This window comes from Balaenoptera musculus, chromosome 8 (assembly GCF_009873245.2).
Source record: "Balaenoptera musculus isolate JJ_BM4_2016_0621 chromosome 8, mBalMus1.pri.v3, whole genome shotgun sequence".
Taxonomy (NCBI): Eukaryota; Metazoa; Chordata; class Mammalia; order Artiodactyla; family Balaenopteridae; genus Balaenoptera; species Balaenoptera musculus.
The window spans coordinates 102676300-102698700 of record NC_045792.1 but is presented as its reverse complement, the minus strand read 5'-3'; the positions used below and the strand labels follow the sequence as shown (position 1 = coordinate 102698700).

At 62.3% G+C, this 22401-nt stretch overlaps 1 protein-coding gene across 21 annotated transcripts; it reads left to right on the top strand.

Moving 5' to 3' along the window:
* Positions 1-1378: 1378 nt before the first annotated feature.
* Positions 1379-21003, top strand: CDC42BPG (CDC42 binding protein kinase gamma). Of its 21 annotated transcripts, none has more exons than XM_036859382.1 (38): positions 1379-1641; positions 4187-4278; positions 4361-4444; positions 5148-5243; positions 5555-5703; positions 6229-6322; positions 6575-6775; positions 6901-7149; positions 7606-7685; positions 8536-8633; positions 8729-8809; positions 9079-9170; positions 9272-9451; positions 9831-9956; positions 10094-10218; positions 10296-10368; positions 10561-10667; positions 10754-10868; positions 11082-11230; positions 11311-11399; positions 11712-11764; positions 11852-11947; positions 12041-12100; positions 12417-12522; positions 12836-12969; positions 13052-13191; positions 13286-13367; positions 14041-14257; positions 15226-15288; positions 15411-16010; positions 16561-16632; positions 17032-17129; positions 17211-17295; positions 17400-17520; positions 17665-17782; positions 17937-18060; positions 18170-18267; positions 18927-19340. In XM_036859382.1, the coding sequence occupies exons 1-38, from the start codon at positions 1482-1484 to the stop codon at positions 19119-19121; spliced, it is 4902 nt and encodes a 1633-aa protein (XP_036715277.1). In that variant the 5' UTR covers positions 1379-1481; the 3' UTR covers positions 19122-19340. The 21 variants fall into 21 exon arrangements, 19 of the variants coding, with proteins under 19 accessions (XP_036715277.1, XP_036715289.1, XP_036715288.1 ...); XM_036859394.1 differs by lacking the exon at positions 18927-19340 and adding an exon at positions 19797-21003 and having other exon boundaries at positions 1380-1641; positions 11849-11947; positions 18179-18267; XM_036859393.1 differs by lacking the exon at positions 18927-19340 and adding an exon at positions 19797-21003 and having other exon boundaries at positions 1380-1641; positions 11849-11947.
* The last annotated feature ends 1398 nt before the right edge of the window (positions 21004-22401 follow it).

Here is a 22401-nt window from a genome sequence, read left to right as displayed (position 1 = left end):
CCCCTTAAGGAGGGCCTAGAACGCTTCAGGTGAGAGCCGGGAGGGCTCAACACACCATCCCGACCCTTGTCCCTCACCCCCTGCCAGGAGGCACAGAGGCAATGACAGCATCCTCAGGTTTGGGTTTGAATCCTGGCTCCCCTCCCGCCACCTGACTGACTTGGGTGAGACAGCCCATTGCACAGACCTTGGGTGCTGCCACAGCGCAGGTCTCTGAGGAGATCAAATGGGAGACCCTGGGGGAAGCCCCCAGTGTGCTGCTAGGGATGCTCAGTTCAGCTCCTCAGAACTTCATAGAGCGCCTCCCCCCTCAACACTGGCAAATTAACCCTGTACGGACTCAAGAAGGTCCCCATCTGAGGCAGGAGGCAAATCTCCAAAGAGATTTTTTAATGGAAGAATTTGTTGTCTGAAGCCACTAAAATGCCCCACCCTTTGGTCCCTCCTCTTGGACAGCCCCACAGCCCCATGGCGTCTGGTCCAGCCCAGCTGAAGGCAGCTGGACAGAAGTCAGAAATATCACTGGACAGAGTCAGTCCCTCCCCTCTCCCACCTCCTCCAGCCCAGCCTCAACCTCTCCTTGGCCCTCACGTTCCAGGCGGGCCTCCCAGGCTTAAAAAGCCTGTGGTGACATTACCAGCCCCGCCCCACTCCAGGGTCTAGCTGCGAGGCTTCCTCACCCTCAGCCCCTCAATTCACCTTCGTCCTTCCCAAGCCTCAGTGTGTCCATCTGCCAAATGGGTGTAACCATCCCTGCCTCACCTACCGGTCTCCCAGGTCGGCTGTAACGATGCAAACAACATTAAATCAGAAACTAGCCAGTTTTTTGGAGGGGGTGCCGAGAGGCCGACATCCCGGGGAGGGAGCGGACTACAACTCCCATCCGGCTCCGGGGCCGCGGGAGTCCCCAGCCCCTCTCCCCGCTTTGAGGGAGAGGCTGCCCCTGCTCCAGGGGGGCGAGGGAAGCTGCAGTGCCCTGCGCATCCCCCACCTAGGATAGGGGCAGGCGAGGGCCATGGTGGGCCTGGGCCTGGGGCCGCGAGAGGATAAGTGCGCCCGTCCGGGCCGCGATGGGACACCCCTCCCCCGCCTCTCCTCCCCTTCCCCCACCCTACCCCCTCTCCCCCTCCCCACCCCACCCCGCCTTCCTTGCTCCGCCCCGCCCAGGAGTTACTCTTCGGGGCCCGCCCCCCCACTTCCTGGCCGGGAGTTGGGCCCGCCCCCGCGCGCCTCCGCCCTCCCACCTTCACCTCCAGTCGCGTCTCCCATTGGCCGGCGCACACCTGCCCGTCCGTCGGGGGGCGGGGCGGAGGGTGGGGCGCGGCGCCCAGGTGAGGGCGCGCAGGCGGCTCCGGAGGAAGGTGACAGCGGGGAGGGCGGGAGGGTGGGGGGAGGACGCGCGGACCGACAGACGGACGGACCGACGGGCGGGCATGCGGGCGGCTCGACTCTAGCCCGGGCTCAGGGCTCCGGCCGCAGCCATGGAGCGGCGGTTGCGCGCGCTGGAGCGGCTGGCGCGGGGCGAGGCCGGCGGCGGCCCGGGGCTCGACGGCCTCCTGGATCTGCTGCTGGGGCTGCACCAAGAGCTCAGCAGCGCCCCCCTGCGGCGGGAGCGCAACGTGGCGCAGTTCCTGAACTGGGGTGAGTGGCCCGGGAGGGACCGTGGGGGGGTGGCCCGAGGGACACCGCGCCAGGAGCCTCTCCCTCCGTGCTCCACGCCCACAGACCCTCCCGCGGGGAGCCTCACTCCCACAGGTTCCCCCCGCTCCCAGACGACCCGCACTGGCCCTGATACGTGCCACCAGACTCCGGCCCTCTCAGTCACCTGCACACTTTACCCTCATTCAGATTCACACACACACTTGTTCCCACTCCCAGAACCTGGCACGTGTGCACCACACACATCTCAGACACACAGAAACTTGGCCCCAGGTGTAGACCCCAGACACATGTACACAGTACACGCTCCACACAGAGTCACCTCATGACCCGTGAGAACACAGACTCTCACACGGAGACCCCTGTGCATGTGAGCCACTGACACACATGCTTTCTCTGGCTCCCACATTCCACAGACACACTGAGACACTCACGTGCAACTCCTGGAGAGACCCAGGGAACCCTGCCGACCCCCGCACCCATGCTGGATCTGATACACACTTGTCTGCTTCCACTCACAGGTCCATAGGTAGTGCACACTTGCAGGCATCCGCCGCCCACCCCACCCCACACTTCCATTTCCCTGCACACCAGACCACCCAAGACTGGACACAGGAACCAACCTCAGACCCTTTGTGCGCAAGCGGCTGGCCAGGCCTCCTGAGGGCTGCTCCCCAGGGCTGGGGAAGGGGGCTGGATGGAGGTGGGTCTGCACCCCTTCCTGGCGTTGACTCATCTGAGTCACTGGGAGTGGCTGGCCCGGGATGACCCTGAATCCAGTGTGGGCACTGGTGCCACCCCCAGGGCTCCCTGGTCACGCCCGGTCAGGCCATGGGGGAAGGCCATGGGGGCCTGGCTTGGAGGGCGGGGTGAGGCGAGTGTTTGCCCAGTGGGCGACTAGCATTCCTGGCACTCCTGAGATCTGGGCAGGCACGAGGCCCAACCTGGCACGGTTAGGGGCCTGTGAGACATGCCAGTGAGTTGGGTCCAGTGCCAGCCCTTTCCTCTAGGGTGAGGGCAGTCGGAGGGCCCCTGCCTCTGCTGCCCACCTGTCTCCCCGGTACTCCTGCACCTTATGTGTGTGTGTCTGACTATGTTGTCATCACCCCCTGTGATGCCCACACACACGTGTGCTCCTCCCTGCCTGCCTCTGGCACCTCTGCCCTGGACCCCAGCGTGGGGGCCTGTCTGTTGACATCTCCCCAGGTAACTCACAGAGCAGTGACTCACTCTGCTCCTGCCCCAACTTGTCCCTGCTCCTGCCCAGAGCCCCCATCCCTGCAGCAAGGCAAGGGGACTGGGCAGCCTGTCCTGGGGGCCTGGGTCCTCCCGGCTATGGGCCCCAGGCTTTGGCCCCTGTCTGGCTGATGGGTAGCCACCCTCACCTCAGGTTCCCCCTTGCAGACCTGCAGCTGCTCCTCCCCAGCTGCACACATGGACCCAGGAAAAAGACAATTAATTTCTGTAACGAGGTTTCCACACCACCCATGCTGGGGGGGTTCTGCCTGATAAACCTGTGGAGCAGCTCTCTGTCCCAACCACAGACCTGCCCAGCTGGCAGGGAGTTTACCTGCTGGCAGGGGGAAACTGAGGCAAGGAGCCAGACTGTAGCTGCCCCCAACCCCTGCTGCGCCCCCTCACCTCCCTAAGTTTCCAGGCCCCAATTCCCTCCCACAGGCCTGGGGCTCCTCCAGGCCTGGAAGGGCCGGGGAGTGGCTGGACATGTCCCTCCTGGGAGTGTCAGGGACTCTTAGGAGGAGGTTCGTGGCCAGATGCAGGTCCAGAGAGCGAGGCAGGGCTCAGAGTCATAGGGCTGGTCAGGCCTGGAGGAGATCCTGAGCGCTCACATCCTCAGGTGCCAGCGTCGGGCGCCAGGGAAAGGCGTTTTGGCCCTGTTTTTGAGTCTTGTGAGAACCTGGGCAGACCTCACTGTGCCTCCGGCCTGAGGAGGCCCCACACGGGGAGCACAGAGCCTGCCCGCCCAGAGCCCCGTAGAACCGTGCCCTACCTATCCTCCGGGGCCGCCCCAGGCCTCACTCCAGCCAGGTACCTCTGTGCCTACAGAGGGACCCACAGCTCCTCAGTGGCAGAGAAGCCTCTCTGGGGACAAGGAATGTTGCCGGTCCAGTTTCCCAAGACAGGCCCTGGCCTGGTCCTGCTAAAGGGCCAAGAACTGTGAGCTGGGGGTGGGAATGGTATCCCCATCATTCCAGGGTGACCTGGCCAGCCATGGTCAGCCCCCAGGCTGGGGAGAACTACAAACCCCATCAGCCCCTGAGATAGAGGCCACCTGGAATCTGGGGACAGGGGTCCAGGGAACCATGGATTCCGGAGGGCCAGGTAGTCAGCCAAGCCAGGACCCCACCTTCCATGCTTCCTGACCGTGGCTGAATGGGCTGCAGCGCCTGTCAACCCCTTGGCCAGAGGCCATCCCTGCGAAGGTCATCCCTGCCCTGGCCTTGTGGGAGCTGCAGGTGAGAGAGAGCCTCCCTGCAGGCTCTCTGAGCCCCACTTGGTGTGCCCTCAGTCAGCCCCTTCATAGCAAAGGTGAAAGAGCTGCAGCTGCAGAGAGATGACTTTGAGATCTTGAAGGTGATCGGCCGAGGGGCCTTCGGGGAGGTGAGCAAAGGGCCTTGGGGTGGGGGGTAGGAGGGCGTTTGCACCCAGGCTGGACTGATCCCAGTGCTCTCTGTGGCCTCAGGTCGCTGTGGTGAGGCAGAGGGACAGTGGCCAGATTTTTGCCATGAAAATGTTGCACAAGTGGGAGATGCTGAAGAGGGCCGAGGTCAGTGTTGCGTCTGGGGGAACTCTGGGTGGCTACAGACCTCCGGGACCTGCAGGGGAAGCGGTCGGGCATGGCTGCGAACAGGAAGAGGATCCACCCCCGGCAGGGCGTATTCCTCCTATCCCTTCCACACAATAAGCCTTTCTTAGAACAAGCAGAGTTGTTCCCATTTTCTTCCTTTTTTTTTTTTTTTGGCCGCGTTGGGTCTTCGTTGCTGCGCGTGGGCTTTCTCTAGTTGCGGCGAACAGGGGCTACTCTTCGTTGTGGTGCGCGGGCTTCTCGTTTTGGTGGCTTCTCTTGTTGTGGAGCACGGGCTCTAGGCGTGTGGGCTTCAGTAGTTGTGGCACGCGGGCTTCAGTAGTTGTGGCTCGCGGGCTCCGGAGCACAGGCTTAGTAGTTGTGACGCGTGGGCTTAGTTGCTCCACGGCATGTGGGATCTTCCCGGACCAGGGCTCGAACCCGTGTGCCCTGCATAGGCAGGTGGATTCTTAGCCACTGCACCACCAGGGAAGTCCCCCCATTTTCTTTATGATAACACTGAGGCCCAGAGCCATAAAGCACGGGCTCAGGCTCACACAGGTGACCTTGATCCACATTCCTAGACTTACTGAATCTTCCTCCATCCCCTGAGCTGGCAAGGTGGGGTTCCTGGGCTCCGATCCCACCCCCCTCCCTTACCCCCTGTGCCCCAAAACTGTTGCAGACGGCCTGTTTCCGGGAGGAGCGGGACGTTCTGGTGAAGGGGGACAGCCGCTGGGTGACCGCTCTGCATTACGCCTTCCAAGATGAGGAGTACCTGGTGAGGATGCTCAGCAAAGCTGGAGGGGGTTACCTGGGGACAAAGGAGAAGGCTTTTGGGGGCCAGAAGCACTGATCCAGGAAGAGAGAGACCCTCCTACTGGGACCGAAAGGCTTCCACTCCCCACCAGCTCAGGCCTAGGGCCTCCTGCCTGAGCTTTGGCTGGGAGCTGGCTGCCCCCGAGCTGCTGGGAGACGCAGCCTTGCCTTCCCAGAGCCCTGTGGGACCCCTGTGAGGCGGGTGGGAGATGGGTCCCTGGGGCAGGTGCCCCCCCGCCATCTGATTCTTGCCCCCTGCCCACCACCTTCTAGTACCTGGTGATGGACTACTACGCTGGAGGGGACCTCCTCACTCTGCTGAGCCGCTTTGAGGACCGTCTCCCGCCCGAGATGGCCCAGTTCTACCTGGCCGAGATGGTGCTGGCCATCCACTCGCTGCATCAGCTGGGCTACGTCCACAGGTGGGGTCCCCAAAGCCCCTGCTGCACTTTCAGTCCCTGTTGACAGCCCTGGGGGCAGCTGACCACGTAAGTGCCAAGCCCTGTGCTGGGTGCTTCGTATGCACAGAACCTTTGAATTCTCACACCCAAAACCTTGTGTGATGGGAGCTGCTATCATTCCATTTTCCAGATGAGGTAGTCAGGGCTTAGCACAGGTAAGCACCTGGCTCACGGTGACTCAGCCAGTGGGTGGCCGAGCCGTGGGTTGCACTGGGGGAGTCTGACTCCTGTGTCCCCCACGGTACACTCAGCTGCCTCCAAGGGTCGTCCTTATGGGTCCCTCTCCCCAACTTAACCACCTTCCTTCTTTGGAGCCAGGAGGCCTGGCCATCATCCTTCCCCCCTCCCACACGTGGGCACACACACTGCTCAAGTGTGGATGCAGGAACATGTGCGAGCATACACACACTCGCACACCCAGGCATGTGCCTAAATGCACATCTACATGCACAGATCAAGCCCCTCACTCTCCCTGTCCTCCCCCAGGGACGTCAAGCCGGACAATGTCCTGCTGGACATGAACGGGCACATCCGCTTGGCCGACTTTGGCTCCTGCCTACGGCTCAACAACAGTGGCATGGTAAGGGACCCCGCCCTAGATGGGGACAGAGGAGACCTGGCTGGGAGAACTCCTAGGGGAACGGGAGGCACCAGGCCTAGTGCAGGTGGCATCAGACTCCCAGGGGAAGGAGGGGCTAGGCCTGGGGCCCAGGTGGGGGCACCGGGCCAGCCAAGCCCTAGGGAGTTGGGGTGCTAGGCCCAGACCCGAGGCCGTGGTGAGGGGCCGAGCCTGAGGCCGTGGTCATGGCGTCATCAACACCACCACCCACAGGTGGATTCGTCGGTGGCAGTGGGGACGCCCGACTACATCTCCCCTGAGATCCTGCAGGCCATGGAGGAGGGCAGGGGCCACTACGGCCCACAGTGTGACTGGTGGTCCCTGGGGGTCTGTGCCTACGAGCTGCTCTTTGGGGAGACGCCCTTCTACGCTGAATCCCTGGTGGAAACCTACGGCAAGATCATGAACCACGAGGTCTGGCCACCAGGCCCTGGGGTTCTGGGAAGGCAGCGGGACTCCTGAGTCTGCGAGGTTGGAGATGCCCGGAGGCAAGGGTGGGATTCTGGACACTCACCTGCACCCCTCCCCCGGGCCTGCAGGACCACCTGCAGTTCCCCCCAGATGCTCCCGATGTGCCGGCCAGTGCCCAAGACCTGATCCGCCAGCTGCTGTGCCGCCAGGAGGAGCGTCTGGGCCACGGAGGGCTGGACGACTTCCGGAACCACCCCTTCTTCGAAGGTGTGGACTGGGAGCGGCTGGCGACGAGCACTGCCCCCTACATCCCCGAGGTTCGCGGGCCCATGGACACCTCCAACTTCGACGTGGATGACGACACCCTCAACCATCCAGTGAGTGGAGGGGCCCACAGCAGTGGGGAAACTGCCTTGAATCTCAGTGGCTGTGGGACCCTCCCCCGCACCGCGAAGTTTCCCAAAGCAGTTGCTGGGCTGGGGATGAGGCCTTCAGACCCCAGAGACTCATGGGAGTTATGGTTCACCTGGGCTGGTTCACCTGCACTGAGGTGGGTTGTGCCAAGTGAAGGTCCTTTGACCACAGGTGTCATCCTGTTAATTAGAAATCATATAAGAAAGAAAATTCCCAGCAGCACCTGGGAGGCCGGAACGTCAAAGACTTATGGGAGTTGTAGTCTTTTTTTGGGGGGGGGCTGTGTTATCCCTCTAGGTTCCCACCTGAGCAGGAGGAGGTCGGCACTCAGTCCCAGGGGGTCTCCTGGGTCTCGAGCCTCCACCTGGAGCTGTACCTGTTACAGGTACAGAGCTGTACCTCTCCTTCTCCTCCTGCAGGGGACCCTGCCGCCACCCTCCCACGGGACCTTCTTAGGCCACCACCTGCCATTCGTGGGTTTCACCTATACCTCAGGCAGGTGAGTCTAGTCCTCACACACCTGGTGGGAAGCTGGGGTCTGCTGGCCTGGAGAACACCAGGAGCGTAGCCCATCAGGACCCTGGGAAAGTAACTGAATGGCCCACCTGGTATCCGCATGAGACAGGTGCTCGGGAAGTGTGCTCTGAGCCCTCAGCCGGACAACCCCCACCATGCCCTCAAGGTCCTGGTGGGGCTATGCCTCCTATGGGTCCTGCCCCAGCATTTGGCCCTCACAGGACCCTCCACGGCTGGCTGGGCGAGTACTGGACTCAGAGCCAGAGGCCTAGTACTGCTCCCCGAGGCTCACTTTGTACCCCTATAAAATGGGCAGGATGCTCTCAGCCCAGTTCCATTTGTGGGGCTGGTCTGAGACTGCAGCGAGGTCCTGGGGGAGTGGGAGTTGCAAAGTGTAAGCAGATGCGGATGCGTCTGACCCTCACTCGTGGAGCGCTCACTATGTGCTGGGCGTGGGGTCCCCTGGGCCCTTATCACTGAGTCCTCTTGACGGCCCTTGGAAGAGCCCCTAGCATCACCTGCATTTTCCTGTGAGAAAACTGAGATTGATATGTTCAAGGTCACACAGCTTGTAAGGGCCAGGGCTGGGGCTTGAACCAGGGCCCGGGGACCCTGGAACCACTGCTCTGGGCTGCTGCCCACACTAACAGCCTGAGGCCTCCTAAGGGCAGGGTCTGGTCTTGATTGTTTTTCTTCCCAGCACAGAGCCCAAACTTGGGTACCGAGCTGGTGCATAGTGGGTGTTTCTTAGGTGAATGCATGTTTGGATGCAGAAAAATGGAGGAGGCTGTAGGGTGGTTCTCTGCCAACTCTTGTTGCCCTGCTCTCCCCAGTCTGGGCCCTGAGAGCAGTTCTGAGCAGTTGGCTGCCCTGGAGCGGAAGCTCCGCTGTTTGGAGCAGGATAAGGTGGAGCTGAGCCGGAAGCTCCAAGGTACGGGGGAGCCGGCTGGGCTGGGCAGGGTGGGTCTGCCCCGGGGGCTGCCGCTGCAGGATGAGCTCCTCACCTGTGGGTGCCCCCCACTGCAGAGGCTCTGCAGACCCCCTCAGACCATCGGGAGCTGGAGCAGCTACGGAAGGAAGTGCAGACTCTGCAGGACAGGCTGTCAGGTACCCCCCAGCACCCCGTCTCTTTCCCCTCCACCCTCACCTTGGGGGCTGAGCTGTTTTCCCAGCACAGCTGAGTCCAACCTGGGTTCCAGTCCTGCCCCTGCTCTGTACGTGCTGTGTGATCTTAGGGAAGTATCTTAAACTCTCTTGAGTCTGCATGTAGAAAATGGGCCAAGCTGGGGTGAGGGTTCCGTGAGATACTGCACATAGAGTTCCTGGCTGAGGCTGGGCTCTCAGTGTGTGCGGGTCTCAGTGACAATTCCTGGCAGAGACGCTGAGGGACAGCAAAGTGGACGGGCGCCCGGCTGGTAGCTCAGGCCAGGACAGTGACCTGCGGCAGGAGAGAGACCAGCTCCTCCAGGTAGGGCTTGGTGAGGTGGGTGAGTGGCCCAGAGTTCGATGCTAAGGGGGTCCGTGCCCTGACTCCAGGCCTTGCCCTCCCCACCCCCACCTGGACCGCAGGAGCTGGTCGAGGCTCAGGCAGGGCTGCGGGCGCAGGAGCAGGAGCTGTGCAGGGCCCAGGGGTGGCAGGAGGAGCTGCTCCAGAAGCTGCAGGAGGCCCAGGAGAGAGAGGTGGCCATGGCCAGTGAGACCCAGGCCCTGAACTCCCAGCTGGAGGAAGCCTGGGATGCCCAGAGGGAGGTGAGTGATGGGCGTGGGTGGGGACAGCAACAGGGCCCTGCCCCCAGAACCTCTGGTGTGGCTGGGGAGCTCGGTTCGGGGTGCGGGAACACCAAGTGCCTTTGCACCCCCTCTGTGGCTGGCCAAGGCCTGAGCGAGGGAACAGGTAGGGTGGGCAAGGGTCCAATGCCGCCACTCCTGCTGCAGCCGGCAGAGCCCGAGAGTCTGGAGCAAGGCCAAGAGTTGGGGTGGACAGGGACGTCCCTGGCGATCCAGTGGTTAAGACTCTGCGCTTCCACTGCAGGGGGCGCGGGTTTGATCCCTGGTCGGGAACTAAGATCCCACATGCTGCGAGGAGCGGCCAAAAATAAATAAATAAATAAGAGTTGGGGTGGACAAGGTCAGCACTGGCTGCCTCTGCACCCCATCCCAGCTGCAGGCCCAGGTGGCCACCCTGAGCCAGGAGGTGACGCAGCTCCAGAGACAGCAGGAACGAAGCCTGGAGAAGGAGCCTCCCCAGATCAAGGTGGTGGGGCCTTACCCCCTGCCAAGTGGCACTTCTCTTGGCCTGACCCCACTCAGGGTCCTCAGGGCCAGGCCCCAGGGGTAGGGTGGGCCATGGCTCCCTGGGCCCCTGCCCTGAGCCCTCTCCATGTCCTGCAGACCATCCACACTGCCTCTGAGACCAACGGCACAGGATTGCCTGAGGGCAGCAGGCCTCAGGAAGCACAGCTGAGGCAGGAGGTAGCTGCCCTGCGTGTGCAGCTGGAGCAGGCCCGCGGCCACGGGTGAGCTGGGCAGCCAGGGCAGGGGACAGGGCGAGGGCCCGAGCTGGGCGTCACGGAGTCGTCCTCCTCCCCCGCAGGCCGAGTGGGAAGGAGGCGGCTCTGCGGCGGCTGCAGGAGGAGAACCAGCAGCTGAGCCGCGAGCAGCAGCGGGTGAGCAGGGCGGGCAGAGGGCCGGAGAGACAGGCCGGTGGTGGGACAGAGGCGGGGGGCCGGCAGGGCGGGCGGGCAGGGCTGCCAGGGCCGCGGGCCGGCCATAGTGGGCGAGCGAGGGTGGACACGGGTGTGCCTCAGGGGTGCCGGGGCCCCTGGGGGGCTGAGCCCTCCTTCCCACCTGACCCCCAGCTGGTGGAGGAGCTGGAGCGGGAGCAGCAGAGCAAGCAGAGACTGGAGGGCGAGCAGCGGGAGACAGAGAGCAACTGGGAGGCCCAGATCGCGGACATCCTCAGCTGGTGGGGGCCCCGGGGCTCGGGGCGGGGGCGGGGCCCAGGCAGGGCTGAGGGCGCGGCCCCTGACCCTGAGCCCCCTTCCCAATCAGGGTGAATGACGAGAAGGTGTCAAGAGGCTACCTGCAGGCGCTGGCCACCAAGATGGCCGAGGAGCTGGAGTCCTTGCGGAACGTGGGCACCCAGACTCTCCCTGCCCGGCCGCTGGTGAGCCCCGGGGACACCCAGGGGGAGGGGTGCCAGGAGCCGCACTCCACAGGTAGGGACACTAGCTCACGGAAGATCAGGGACTTGCCTAAACTCACACCGGGTCAGGGGCAGAGCTGGGGCTTTGAGCCTGGCCAGGTGGTGCGGCGGGAGAGGGCCTCTGAGGTAATCAGGCCCTCGGGGCATCTTACGTTGATTGCCCCTGGCCACCAGGATCACCAGTGGAAGGCACGGCGGCTGCAGAAGATGGAGGCGTCGGCCAGGCTGGAGCTGCAGTCAGCACTTGAGGCCGAGATACGGGCCAAGCAGGGCCTGCAGGAGCGGCTGACGCAGGTGCAGGAGGCCCAGCTGCAGGCTGAGAGGTGAGACCACGGGCAGGCACTGCGAGGGGCCCAGGACCCATGCAGAGGCCTGTGGCGAGCTCTTGCCTGGTTCTCCCCAGCCGTCTGCAGGAGGTCGAGAGGCAGAACCAGGGCCTGCAGCAGGAGCTGGCTACCCTCCGGGAGGAGCTGCGGGCCCATGGGCCGGGGGGTGAGTGGCCGTCTGCGTGCCTTGTCCTAGAGCAAGTCCTCTGCTCCAGGTCACCAAGGGAGTCCCACGACAACCTGGCCGGGCTGTGGAGACAAGAGTTTGTTCCAGACTCTGCTGCCTAACCCACTGTCTGTTAGCTAGCACTTACTGAGCACCTGCTGTATGCCAGCCCCCCAACCCTTCCCGGCCTGTGGTCATTTCCCCATTTTACTGAGGTGGAAACTGAGGTCCCCGCCCTGGCCCCTGGTTTCCTCAGTGACAAGTGTTAGGGTGGAGTCCCTGGTCCCAGTGACCTGTGCCCTCTGTTTGCAGACACCAAGCCCTCAAACTCCCTGATTCCCTTCCTGTCCTTCCGGAGCTCAGAGGTAAGAACGGGTGCGGGGCTGGCTGGGGCAGAGTCCCAGGGGAGGACACAGGGACCTTGACTCTGCCCCCATCCCATTCCCCAGAAGGATTCCACCAAGGACCCCGGCGTCTCAGGAGAGGCCCTGAAGCCTGGGCTGGAGCCCGAGCTGAGGCCAGAGGGCCGCCGCAGCCTGCGCCTGGGGGTGAGGACCGACAGGAGACCCGCAGTTGGGGGAGGCTGGGCCCCCACCCTCTGCCTGTGCACGGCTCACCTGTTTGCTCGCCCTCCCTTGCAGACTGTGTTCCCCAGAACGCCTGCTGCTACCACACCCCCTGCAGAAGGTCCTCCTGCAAAGGTCAGTGCCCGGCGGGGCGGAGCGGGGGCACCAAGCCATTCTGCCAGGTTTCCAAGGACCCGCTTGGGTTCCCCCCACGTGCGTCCTGGCTGGCAGACTGCAGTGGGGCTGGCGGTGGCGGCAATAAGTTTTGAGTACGACCACAGACTCGCTGGGGCTCAGAGTTCACACTGCCACCTGGCTCATTCCCTGGTCTTGCGCGAACCTCAGGGTGGCCGGGGTGGCGGGGTTGGGGGGGAGTGCGGCCGGGGCGGGGAGTGCGAGGCCCTCGGAGGCTGCGATCAGGCATGGGTAATGGGCGTGTCCCCCTCCCCAGCCTGGTTCACACACGCTGCGCCCCCGGAGCTTCCCATCCCCCACCAAGTGTCTCCGCTGCACCTCGCTGATGCTGGGCCTGGGCCGCCAGGGCCTGGGCTGTGACGGTGAGACCCTCACCCACTCCACCCCCCTGCACACCAGCCTCCCACGCGCCAGCCACAGCCCCTAGGTGGGGGGAACGGAAGTGGCCCCGAGCCTGCCACACCCAGGCAGTTTCAGGCCAGGCCACTGGCACCTCCCGGTCAGCATTTCCCACTGCTCCGTTTTCTTTTTCTTTTCTCACTTTATGGGGAATTGGTGCCAGCTCAGGGGTCACCACGGCCCGAGGGGAGCTGGGGCTAGGAGGGCCCAGGGTCCCGGGTCCGGGCTGCCTGCACCCCACCTCATACCACCCGTCGGCTCCCGCTTTCCCCACAGCTTGCGGCTACTTCTGTCACTCGACTTGTGCCCCACAGGCCCCACCCTGCCCCGTGCCCCCTGACCTCCTCCACACGGCCCTGGGAGTGCACCCTGAAACGGGCACGGGCACCGCCTACGAGGGCTTCTTGTCGGTGAGCCAGCACTGGGGGAGGGGGAAGACGGGCGTGGGTGGCTGGGCCCTGGCAGGCCCTCCCACGCCTGCTTTCCCCACAGGTGCCACGGCCCTCGGGTGTCCGGCGGGGCTGGCAGCGAGTGTTTGCTGCCCTCAGTGACTCACGCCTGCTGCTCTTTGATGCCCCAGACCCGAGGCTCAGCCCGGCCAGCGGGGCCCTCCTGCAGGCACTGGATCTGAGGTGGGTGCCAGGCGGTAGTTTGGGGCAGGGGATGTGTGGGTCAAGAGGGCAGCGGGGGCCGTGCGACCTCTGACCGGCTCCATGAACCTCCCAGGGACCCGCAGTTCTCGGCCACCCCTGTCCTGGCCTCGGATGTTATCCACGCCCAATCCAAGGACCTGCCCCGCATCTTTAGGGTGAGTTCGGGGTGGGGGGGGGGGGTGGGGTGATGGACCAGACCTCTGTCTGCCTCTGTGTTGTCCCCACTCCAGCCACTTTTCTCCATCTCCATGGTTGCCCCCTTCCTCCCGCCCCCCTCGCCTCCACATGGACGGCTACAGTGTCTTCCGCTCTGGTCCGTGTAGCAACACTTCATCCTGCAGTGCAGTTTTCCATATATGAAGCTGGTTGTGTCCTGCCGCGTTTAGGACCCTTCTGCGGCTCCCCATCGCCCTCAGGATGCTCCTAACCGTAGCCTTGAGGCCCCACATCTCCAACCCTACCAGCTCCCTGCCCCTCCCCCACCTCCAGCACTCCGGGTTACTCCACTCATCCCCAAGGCTCCGGCAGAAATGTCTCTTCCTCTGGGTAGTCGTCTTTCACTGCTTAGCCTGGGTGGGGGGCCCCACCCTGTGGTCCCACAATGCCCCATCCTTCCCCTCCGATGGCACTGGTCCCAGGGCTCTGGAGTCATCTCCATGCTTGTCTGACCACCTCACCTGGCTTATCACCTGCTGCAAGACAGCACCTAGCACTGCCCTGGGCAAGCCGATGCCGGTGCTAATAAGCATCAGCCGATGGAGAGAGGGACGGGAGGAAGGACGGCTGGCTCTTGGCCCTCTGCCCTCCAGCCTGAGTCCCCATCCGCAGGTGACGGCCTCCCAGCTGACGGTGCCGCCTGCCACGTGCACCGTGCTGCTGTTGGCGGAGAGCGAGGGCGAGCGGGAGCGCTGGCTGCAGGTGCTGGGCGAGCTGCAGCAGCTGCTGCTGGACGCACGGCCCAGGCCCCGGCCGGTGTACACGCTCAAGGAGGCCTACGACAACGGGCTGCCGCTGCTGCCCCACGTGCTCTGCGCCGCCATCATCGGTGAGCCTCACACAGAGGGGGTGCCGCCCAGGCAGGCTCGGGGGAGGAGTCCCGGCCTGCCACGGTCACTAGGGCCGCTGTCACTGCCCAGTCCCTGCAGCCCTGAGCTGTGGACCCTCCTGCACATGTGTCCTCCTCGCCCCTCCTCTGGACACGGCTGTGTGTGTGGTGAGGGACCTGGGCTGAGGGTTGGCAGCCTGGCTTCTGCCGCTCCATTTCTCTGCGCCCTCCTTTCTGCTTTTTCTCAAAGAATCTCAAGTGAGCAAAAAGAGCAGAGGCTTTAGGAAGAGATAAAGGAGGGTTCCGCTCCTGACTCTTACCAGCAGCCAGGTGACCATGGGGGAGCCTCACACTGTCTCCTGCGGGGCTGCTGTGTTCAGCCAGGAGCCTGGTGCACAGCGGGGCCTCCGTATCGGACAGCTGGGGAGCAGGAGAGGAGGCTCCCTGGCCTCCCCCAGCAGCCAGGCCCTGAGCCGGCCCTGCCCCGGCGGGCTGGGACCTCTCCCTGCCATCCCTCAGGACGGGAGCTACAGGAGCCACTGCCCGCATCCTCCAGGTCCCCTGTGTCAGTCTGGAGCCGGGGAACAAGGGCATTTATCGAGCAGGGATTGCTGTGAGCTTAACACTCACCGTGCACTGCTTCATCTCTTCACAGCTTCACAGCAGCTGTGTGAGAAAGGTTGCCACTATTATCCCCGTTTTACATAAGGGGAAACCAAGGCTCCGAGAGGTGACGTGACTTACCCCAAATCCCACAGCTCGAGGTGGGGGGCCTCTCACCCTGACTCCTGTCCCCGTGGCCCTTCCCTGTTAGAGCCAGACCAGACTCTGGGACAGAAGAGTCCAGTGATGCAGGGGCAGTGTCCTCAGGAGAAACCGAAGCTTAGCAAGGGCAGGCAAACTGCCCAGTCTCCTGCCTCTGGATGGGCCTTTGGACCCCTGACCCTCTCCCTCCCTCCCTCCACCAGACCAGAAACGGCTTGCTCTGGGCACTGAGGAGGGGCTCTTTGTGATCCACCTGCACAGCAACGGTACCTACCAGGCTGGGCCAGGGCGGGCGGGGTGCGCGTCAGCCCCAGGGGACAGAGGAGGCCGGGCACCAGGCTGCTCCTCACCGACCTGCCGGTGACACTCTCCCTCGCCAACCCCACAGACATCTTCCAGGTGGGTGAGTGCCGGCGGGTGCAGCGGCTGGCTGTGAGCCCCACCGCGGGCCTTCTGGTCGTGTTGTGCGGCCGCGGCCCCAGCGTGCGCCTCTTTGCCCTGGCCGAGCTGGAGAATGTGGAGGCATCAGGTGCCAAGATCCCCGAGTCTCGAGGCTGCCAGGCCCTGGCAGCCGGGCGCATCCTGCAGGCCCGCACCCCCGTGCTCTGTGTCGCAGTCAAGCGCCAGGTGCTCTGCTACCAACTGGGTCCAGGCCCGGGGCCCTGGCAGCGCCGCATCCGCGAGCTGCAGGCACCAGCACCTGTGCAGAGCCTGGGGCTGCTGGGTGACCGGCTGTGCGTGGGCGCGGCTGGCGCCTTCACCCTCTACCCGCTGCTCAACGAGGCTGCGCCCTTAGCGCTGGGAGCCAGTCTGGTGCCTGAGGAGCTGCTCCCATCCCGCGGGGGCCTGGGTGAGGCCCTGGGCGCCGTGGAGCTCAGTCTCAGTGAGTTCCTGCTGCTCTTCACCACCGCCGGGGTCTATGTGGACAGCGCCGGCCGCAAGTCTCGCATCCAAGAGCTGCTGTGGCCAGCAGTGCCCACGGGTTGGGGTGAGGCCTTTGGAGGGCCAGGCTGGGTGGGGCCCGACACCTGCGGTGTAGCCCACACGTTGGAGGAAGACAGGGCCCTGCCCAAACTCCTGAGCTTGTATTTGGAGGCCAGCGTGTGTCCTCCTGCCCGACCACACCCTCGGTGGCTTGCACGGGATCTTCCTCCCATGCCTTCGCTCATGCTCTTCCCCTGCCTGAAGTACTCTCCTTTTCGTACCTGGCAAACTGTTAACCGAGTCCAGCCCCAGTGGCAGCTCAGGGCCTAGAGCTGGTAGGCCCTCCAGAAATGACCCCCATGATTGCTGTCATTATCGTTACAGCTTTCACGCTCCCTCCCTCCCCCCCACAATCGGTCCTTTGCTCCTTTTTGCTGCCCCACCTCTGTTCAGACCTCTGCCCTGGCTCTCTGCACCTTTTGTGTGTGGGGGGCCTGCAATTCTTCATCACATCCAGCACCCAGCCCAGGCAAGCGCACCCCAGAGGCTATGAATGTTTGGAGGAATGAATGAATGAATGGACAGGGCAGCAGGGGAGTCTCAAATGTCCACAGGTAGCTGGTGTGATGGGCTACAGCCTGGAAGAGAGGGACAGCGCTCCTTTCATGAACAATCGCCCGTCTCGGGTGAGGCCTGTGGGTTGGGTCCAGACTGCTGGGGGCCAATTCCCAGCTCTCACTCACCACGGAGTGAGACTTAGCTCTGGGGTTTCCATTCCCTCATCTGTAAGTTAGGGGCAATAATACTACCTGCCTGGAGTTGTTTGAGAATTAAAGGAGAAAAAATATGCAGCATGGTTAGAACTAGGCCTGACATGGCTTAGAGTGAGTGCTCCCTGATTGTTATCTCTGACTTGCTATGGAGGTTGGGTGGGGCAACTGGGAGAAGAAGGACCTTTGATGGGGCGTGGAAGTTACGGTGCTGTGACAGTGCACAGGGTGTTCCCTGTGATAGGGAGGGGGAAACAAGCCCAGAGAGGTGCCTCACTTGCCTGGGGCTGCACAGCACAGTTTCCCACTCTACAGGTTACGCAGCCCCCTACCTGACAGTGTTTAGCGAGAATGCCATCGATGTGTTTGATGTGAGGAGAGCAGAATGGGTCCAGACGGTGCCACTCAAGAAGGTGAGGGCCTGCTCAGATCCCTGGGGCTGGACTGGGGTGCGGTCGGGTAGTATGGCGTGACCTCTGTGCCTGCTGCCTCAGGTGCGACCCCTGAACCCAGAGGGCTCCCTGTTCCTCTTTGGCACCGAGAAGGTCCGCCTGACCTACCTCAGGAACCCGCTGGCAGGTGAGGGAGAGTGGGGGTGGGAGGAAGGGGTGTGACCCTGAGCACCAGTTGACTGGCGCCGTGGGGTCTTGTGAGCACCGCCCAGCTTTCTGCTTCTCCTGCAGATACGGACGAGTTCGACATCCCCAACCTCACCGACAACAGCCGGCGCCAGCTGTTCCGCACCAAGAGCAAGCGCCGCTTCTTCTTCCGCGTGTCGGAGGAGCAGCTGCAGCAGCAGCGCAGGTGCGCGTGCGTGGTGCGGTGGCTGGGCGGGACCTCCTACTCTTGGGGGCGGGGCGAAGCACGAGCCTCCCCGTCCCGTCCCGGAGAGGGCGGGGAGGTGTCACCTTAGCAGCCTTCCTCCCCCTTCACCCCTTCCCCCTGTAGGGAGATGCTGAAGGACCCTTTTGTGCGCTCCAAGCTCATCTCAACGCCCACCAACTTCAACCACCTGGTGCACGTGGGCCCTGCAGACGGAAGGCCCAGCGCCAGGGACCTGCCCCCGGTGAGTGTGAGTCCTCTGGAGCCAATCCCGAGCCTCCCTGGTGAGGCTGAGCCAATCACTGGCCTCTGCTTACCTGGGACCCGGGACCTCAGGGCGTCCAGGCCGTATGCAGTTCATTTGACCTGGTTCCAGCCTTCCACACTGTCCCCAACAGGCTCCGGAAGAGAAGGGCCGAGGTGCCCGCAGCTCTGGCCCGCAGCGGCCCCACAGCTTCTCCGAGGCCTCGCGGCGCCCAGCTTCCATGGGCAGTGACGGCCTCGCTGGAGACGCGGACCACAGTAAGGACAGCCTCACAGCCTCCACGACCTCTGCGTCCCTCCCCCATGTTTCCATCCCCTTTGGACCCTTCAGACCTGATCCTGGATTTTTGTCCCCTTGCTTATCCTGCTCCTGGAGCAGTGAAGAGGAAGCCTTGGACGTCTCTGTCCAGCGAGTCGGTGTCCTGCCCCCAGGGATCTCTGAGCCCCGTGGCCTCCCTGATACAGGTGAGCCAGTGGGGGCTTTCCCTTTCCCTATTCAAAGGCAGGCATTTCTGTTTCGTGCTGGGCCCTGCGCTGGGACCTGAGGCCAGAGAACAAGCTGAGCCCATCCCTGCCTTGGATGCTAAGAGATGCTGACTCTCCCCTGTCTCGCCCCTTAGTGTGTCCCAGCAGGGGCCTGGAGGCAGGTCAGCCTAGGTCTGACTGTCTTGGCTCTGACTGTCCCAGCAGTGTGGCCCCGGGCGAGGTGCCCAGCCTCCCTGAGCTTGTCTCGCCTGTAAAATGAGGTTATTGTCATGAGACCTGTAGGAGGTACCTGGCACAAGGGGAGAGCACCACAACAGGGGAGCTCTTGGATTTTTTTTTTTGGCCACGCCACATGGCTTGCGGGATCTTAGTTCCCTGACTAGAGATTGAACCCAGGCCCTCAGCAGTGAGAGTGCAGAGTCCTAGCCACTGGACTGCCAGGGATTTCCCGCTCTAGGAGTTCCTGTGGGTGAGAGGTCAGAGGAGGGAGCAGTCCACTCTGGCTGGGGACCAGGAAGATCTAAGGATTTGGGAAGGCTCCCACTCCCCCTCCAGCCACATCTCCAACTGCCGCCCCCGCTGCAGCCACACCAAGCCACTCAGAGCCCTGGGACCACCATGTTCTTTCCCACCTCCAGGCCCTTACCCCTGCTGTCTCCCCTGCTTCTCTTGAAATGCCCTTTCCTGTCGTCCACCTGATTAAGGCCCAGGCCATCTTCAAGGCTCTGCACCACTGTCACCTTCTCCAGAGACCACTTGGCTGCCTGGTCACGTGGTCACTGCCGCCCTGGGGCTGGCGCCACCTTTGGCGCCCTCCTCCCTCCACCTCCTAACTGTTGGTCCTGCTGTGCTGTGATTTTCGTCTGGGTTCCTTGATTGTGGGGGTCAAGTTTGTCTTCTGCCTGGAGTAAAGCCTATTTGTTGATTGAATGTAGAATGGAGTGAATGAACAAAGGGGCTTTGGTTTGGGCTCCAGAGTTCAGTAGGATTTCCTCAGGCTCTTCTCACGTACCCCTACCCCACCTCACATCTGACCTCCTCCGATGGCCCTGCCGCAGCAAGGGATGTGTCCTGGGGAAGCCTCTGGGAGGCACTGACGTGGTGAGGGAAGAGTCCTGCTTCCTCCTTCTTTCTTTTTTTTTTTTTTTATAAATTTATTTATTTATTTATTTATTTTCGGCTGCATTGGGTGTTCGTTGCTGCGCACAGGCTTTCTCTAGTTGTGGCGAGCGGGGGCTACTCTTCGTTGTGGTGGGCGGGCTTCTCACTGCGGTGGCTTCTCTTGTTGCGGAGCACAGGCTCTAGGCGTGCGGGCTTCAGTAGTTGTGGCTTGCAGGCTCAGTAGTTGTGGTGCATGGGCTTAGTTGCTCCGCGGCATGTAGGATCTTCCCGGACCAGGGCTCGAACCCGTGTCCCCTGCATTGGCAGGCGGAGTCGTAACCACTGTGCACCAGGGAAGTCCCCTGCCTTCCTCTTTCTACCCTGACTTCTTTCTGTTTCCACTCCAGGTCTCAGAACGGCCCCGGAGCCTCCCCCCGGCCCCTGAATCTGAGAGCTCCCCTTGACACCCTCCGGCGGGGCCCAACCCCCAATCCCAGGACCGAGAGATGTGAGGGAGCAAAGAGCTTGAGGAACGCCATATTCCGGCTGGTCCGGGACGTGTGGAAATTTGGACTCAGGGAGGGCCTGGGCTGGGCAGCCATGGCCTGGGTTGCTAGGACAGTGCCGGGGTGGGGTGGGATCTGACTCCCAGCCCTCATCCCGCCCTTCGCTCTGCTCCCAGCCCCAGCCTGGGCTAGCCATGGGGAATAGGATGGCCCCCTTCTGCCCTGGGGACCCCTCTGCGCCAGTGTCCAGGGGTGATTTTGCCAAAGCTCTCACTTCCAGGGCCAAGCCCCAGGAGTGCTGTGCGCAAGAGTCCAGAAGAGGGACAGAGAGGGGCCGGGTTCCTGGGAGCAGTCTGGGGTCTTGGCTGTGGACTGTCTAACCCTCAAGGAGGTTGAGTTGGGGCATATCCCAGTCTCTGCTCAGGGTCAGGGCAGGAAAGACAGGCTGTAATCCAGAGAAAGAGGTAGAGAAGGAGGGAGAGGATGTCGGTGAAGGAGGTGAGAGAGGCAAGGGGGAGGAAAGGAAGTGCAAGAGGAGGGGATAGTGATTAGAAGGAGGTGAAAGCCATCCAGAGGAGGAGAGAAGGGTAAAGGAGGAGCGATGGAGAAGAGAGAGGCCAGAGGAGAGGGGTGGAGGGAGAGGGAGCTGGGAGAGCACACGCGCGCAGGCGCCTTCTGTCTGGGGGGGAGTCGGTGGGGGTGGGAAGAGGGAGGGGCTCCGCGAGCCAACTGACATTGTCATCTAATCTGTCCAGGAGGAAGATAACTCCGAGCCAGGGATGGGATGGGGGGGTATTTATAAGGGCTACTTGGTGGGAGATGGGCACCCTACGGGTTTCCAGGCACACTCTGGCCCTTCGCAGAAAGGCGAGGGGTCCTTTTTCTCAAAGCTTCAACCACCTGTGTATTAGGGGATCATAGGGGCATTTTATTATTGATCACAGTCATTATTATTGTTATTATATTACTATTTTTATTAAACCTCCCCCTACTGATGAGTAGGGAGCAAAATAAGTATTTATCTCCTCAAATGCCATATTCCCGGGAGGGATAGACCCTGACACTCTGTGAGGCAGTAAGAAACCAATAAAGACAACTTTGTAAGCTGCTGGCCTCCCCGCCTGGATCTGTCTTCCTGGGGTTTAGAAAATGGAGGGAGGAGTGGGGGCATCAGAGACAGCTAAAGACCAGGTTGTCTTCCTGTATTTTCACAAATCGGATGATGTTCACATGGGGGTAAGTGAGGAGAGTTTACAAGCGAAGGGACGGGACTTCCCTGGTGGCACCGTGGTTAAGAATCCGCCTGCCAGGGCTTCCCTGGTGGTGCAGTGGTTGAGAATCTGCCTGCCAATGCAGGGGACACAGGTTCGAGCCCTGGTCTGGGAAGATCCCACATACTGCGGAGCAACTGGGCCCGTGAGCCACAACTACTGAGCCTGCGTTCTAGAGCCCGCGAGCCACAACTACTGAAGCCCGCACACCTAGAGCCCATGCTCCACAACAAGAGAAGCCACCGCAATGAGAAGCCCGCGCACCGCAACAAAGAGTAGCCCCTGCTCGCCACAACTAGAGAAAGCCTGTATGCAGCAACGAAGACCAAACTCAGCCAAAAAATTAATTAATTAATTAATTTAAAAAAAAAAAAGCGAAGGGACGGTTTACAGAAGTGTGGGCAGCATCAGAGGAACCCACCAAGGAGTGGCGGCGCCCTGAGCCCCGACAGCAGTGAGGAGCTGGTATCACCCCCGGGTCAGCCGGGCGGGAGAAGGCAGGTGTTACTCTGCGGGAGCCAGGCAGGAAAAGGCAGGTGTTACCCTGCGGGAGCTATGGCTCTCAGTAGAAGCACTTGGCCATGGCCAAGCAGGAAGGCAGCCCAGGAAATTAATTCCTCCACCTCACTCTACTCCCTCCCTCCCTCCCTCCCATCTCCTGCTTCCTTTTGTCCAAACCCAAGCAGCAGCCAGAGGCCCCCTGGAGCTGAGTTTCTGCAGGTCTAGAGGGCAGCCTTTGGGGTCCAGAGCAGGGTGGAGACGGGAGGAAGTGGATTTGAAGAGCGCATCCTGCTGCCCCACCCAGGTGAGACTGCTGAGAGGAGTAGGGGGAGGGGAGGTCTGGGAGGGGTCTCACTTGTTCTAATCTGGGGTGTCCATGACTGGGCAGGACCCAGGCGTTGAGGCTGGGCTGGGTGAGGCAGGAGGATAAGGGCTGCGTGCTGGGATCAGGGCAGGCTGTGCCCTAAGGCTTGTGGAGGGCCCTAAAGGTAGGGAAAGGGGCCTGGTTAGAGATGGGGATTGGAGGGTGCCCGTGAAATTCCAGGGCCTGGTTAGGAGTGCAGCCTTGATTCCAGTCTAGTTCTGCTGTCATGGGCAAGTTACCTGACCTCTCTAAGCCTCAGTTTCCCCATCTGTAAGTGGGGATCATAACATCCATCTCATGGGAGGTTCTGGTGAGACTTTGGCAAGACAATGAGTGTAAAATGCCTTCAGCTTACTCAGGAAATGTTTGC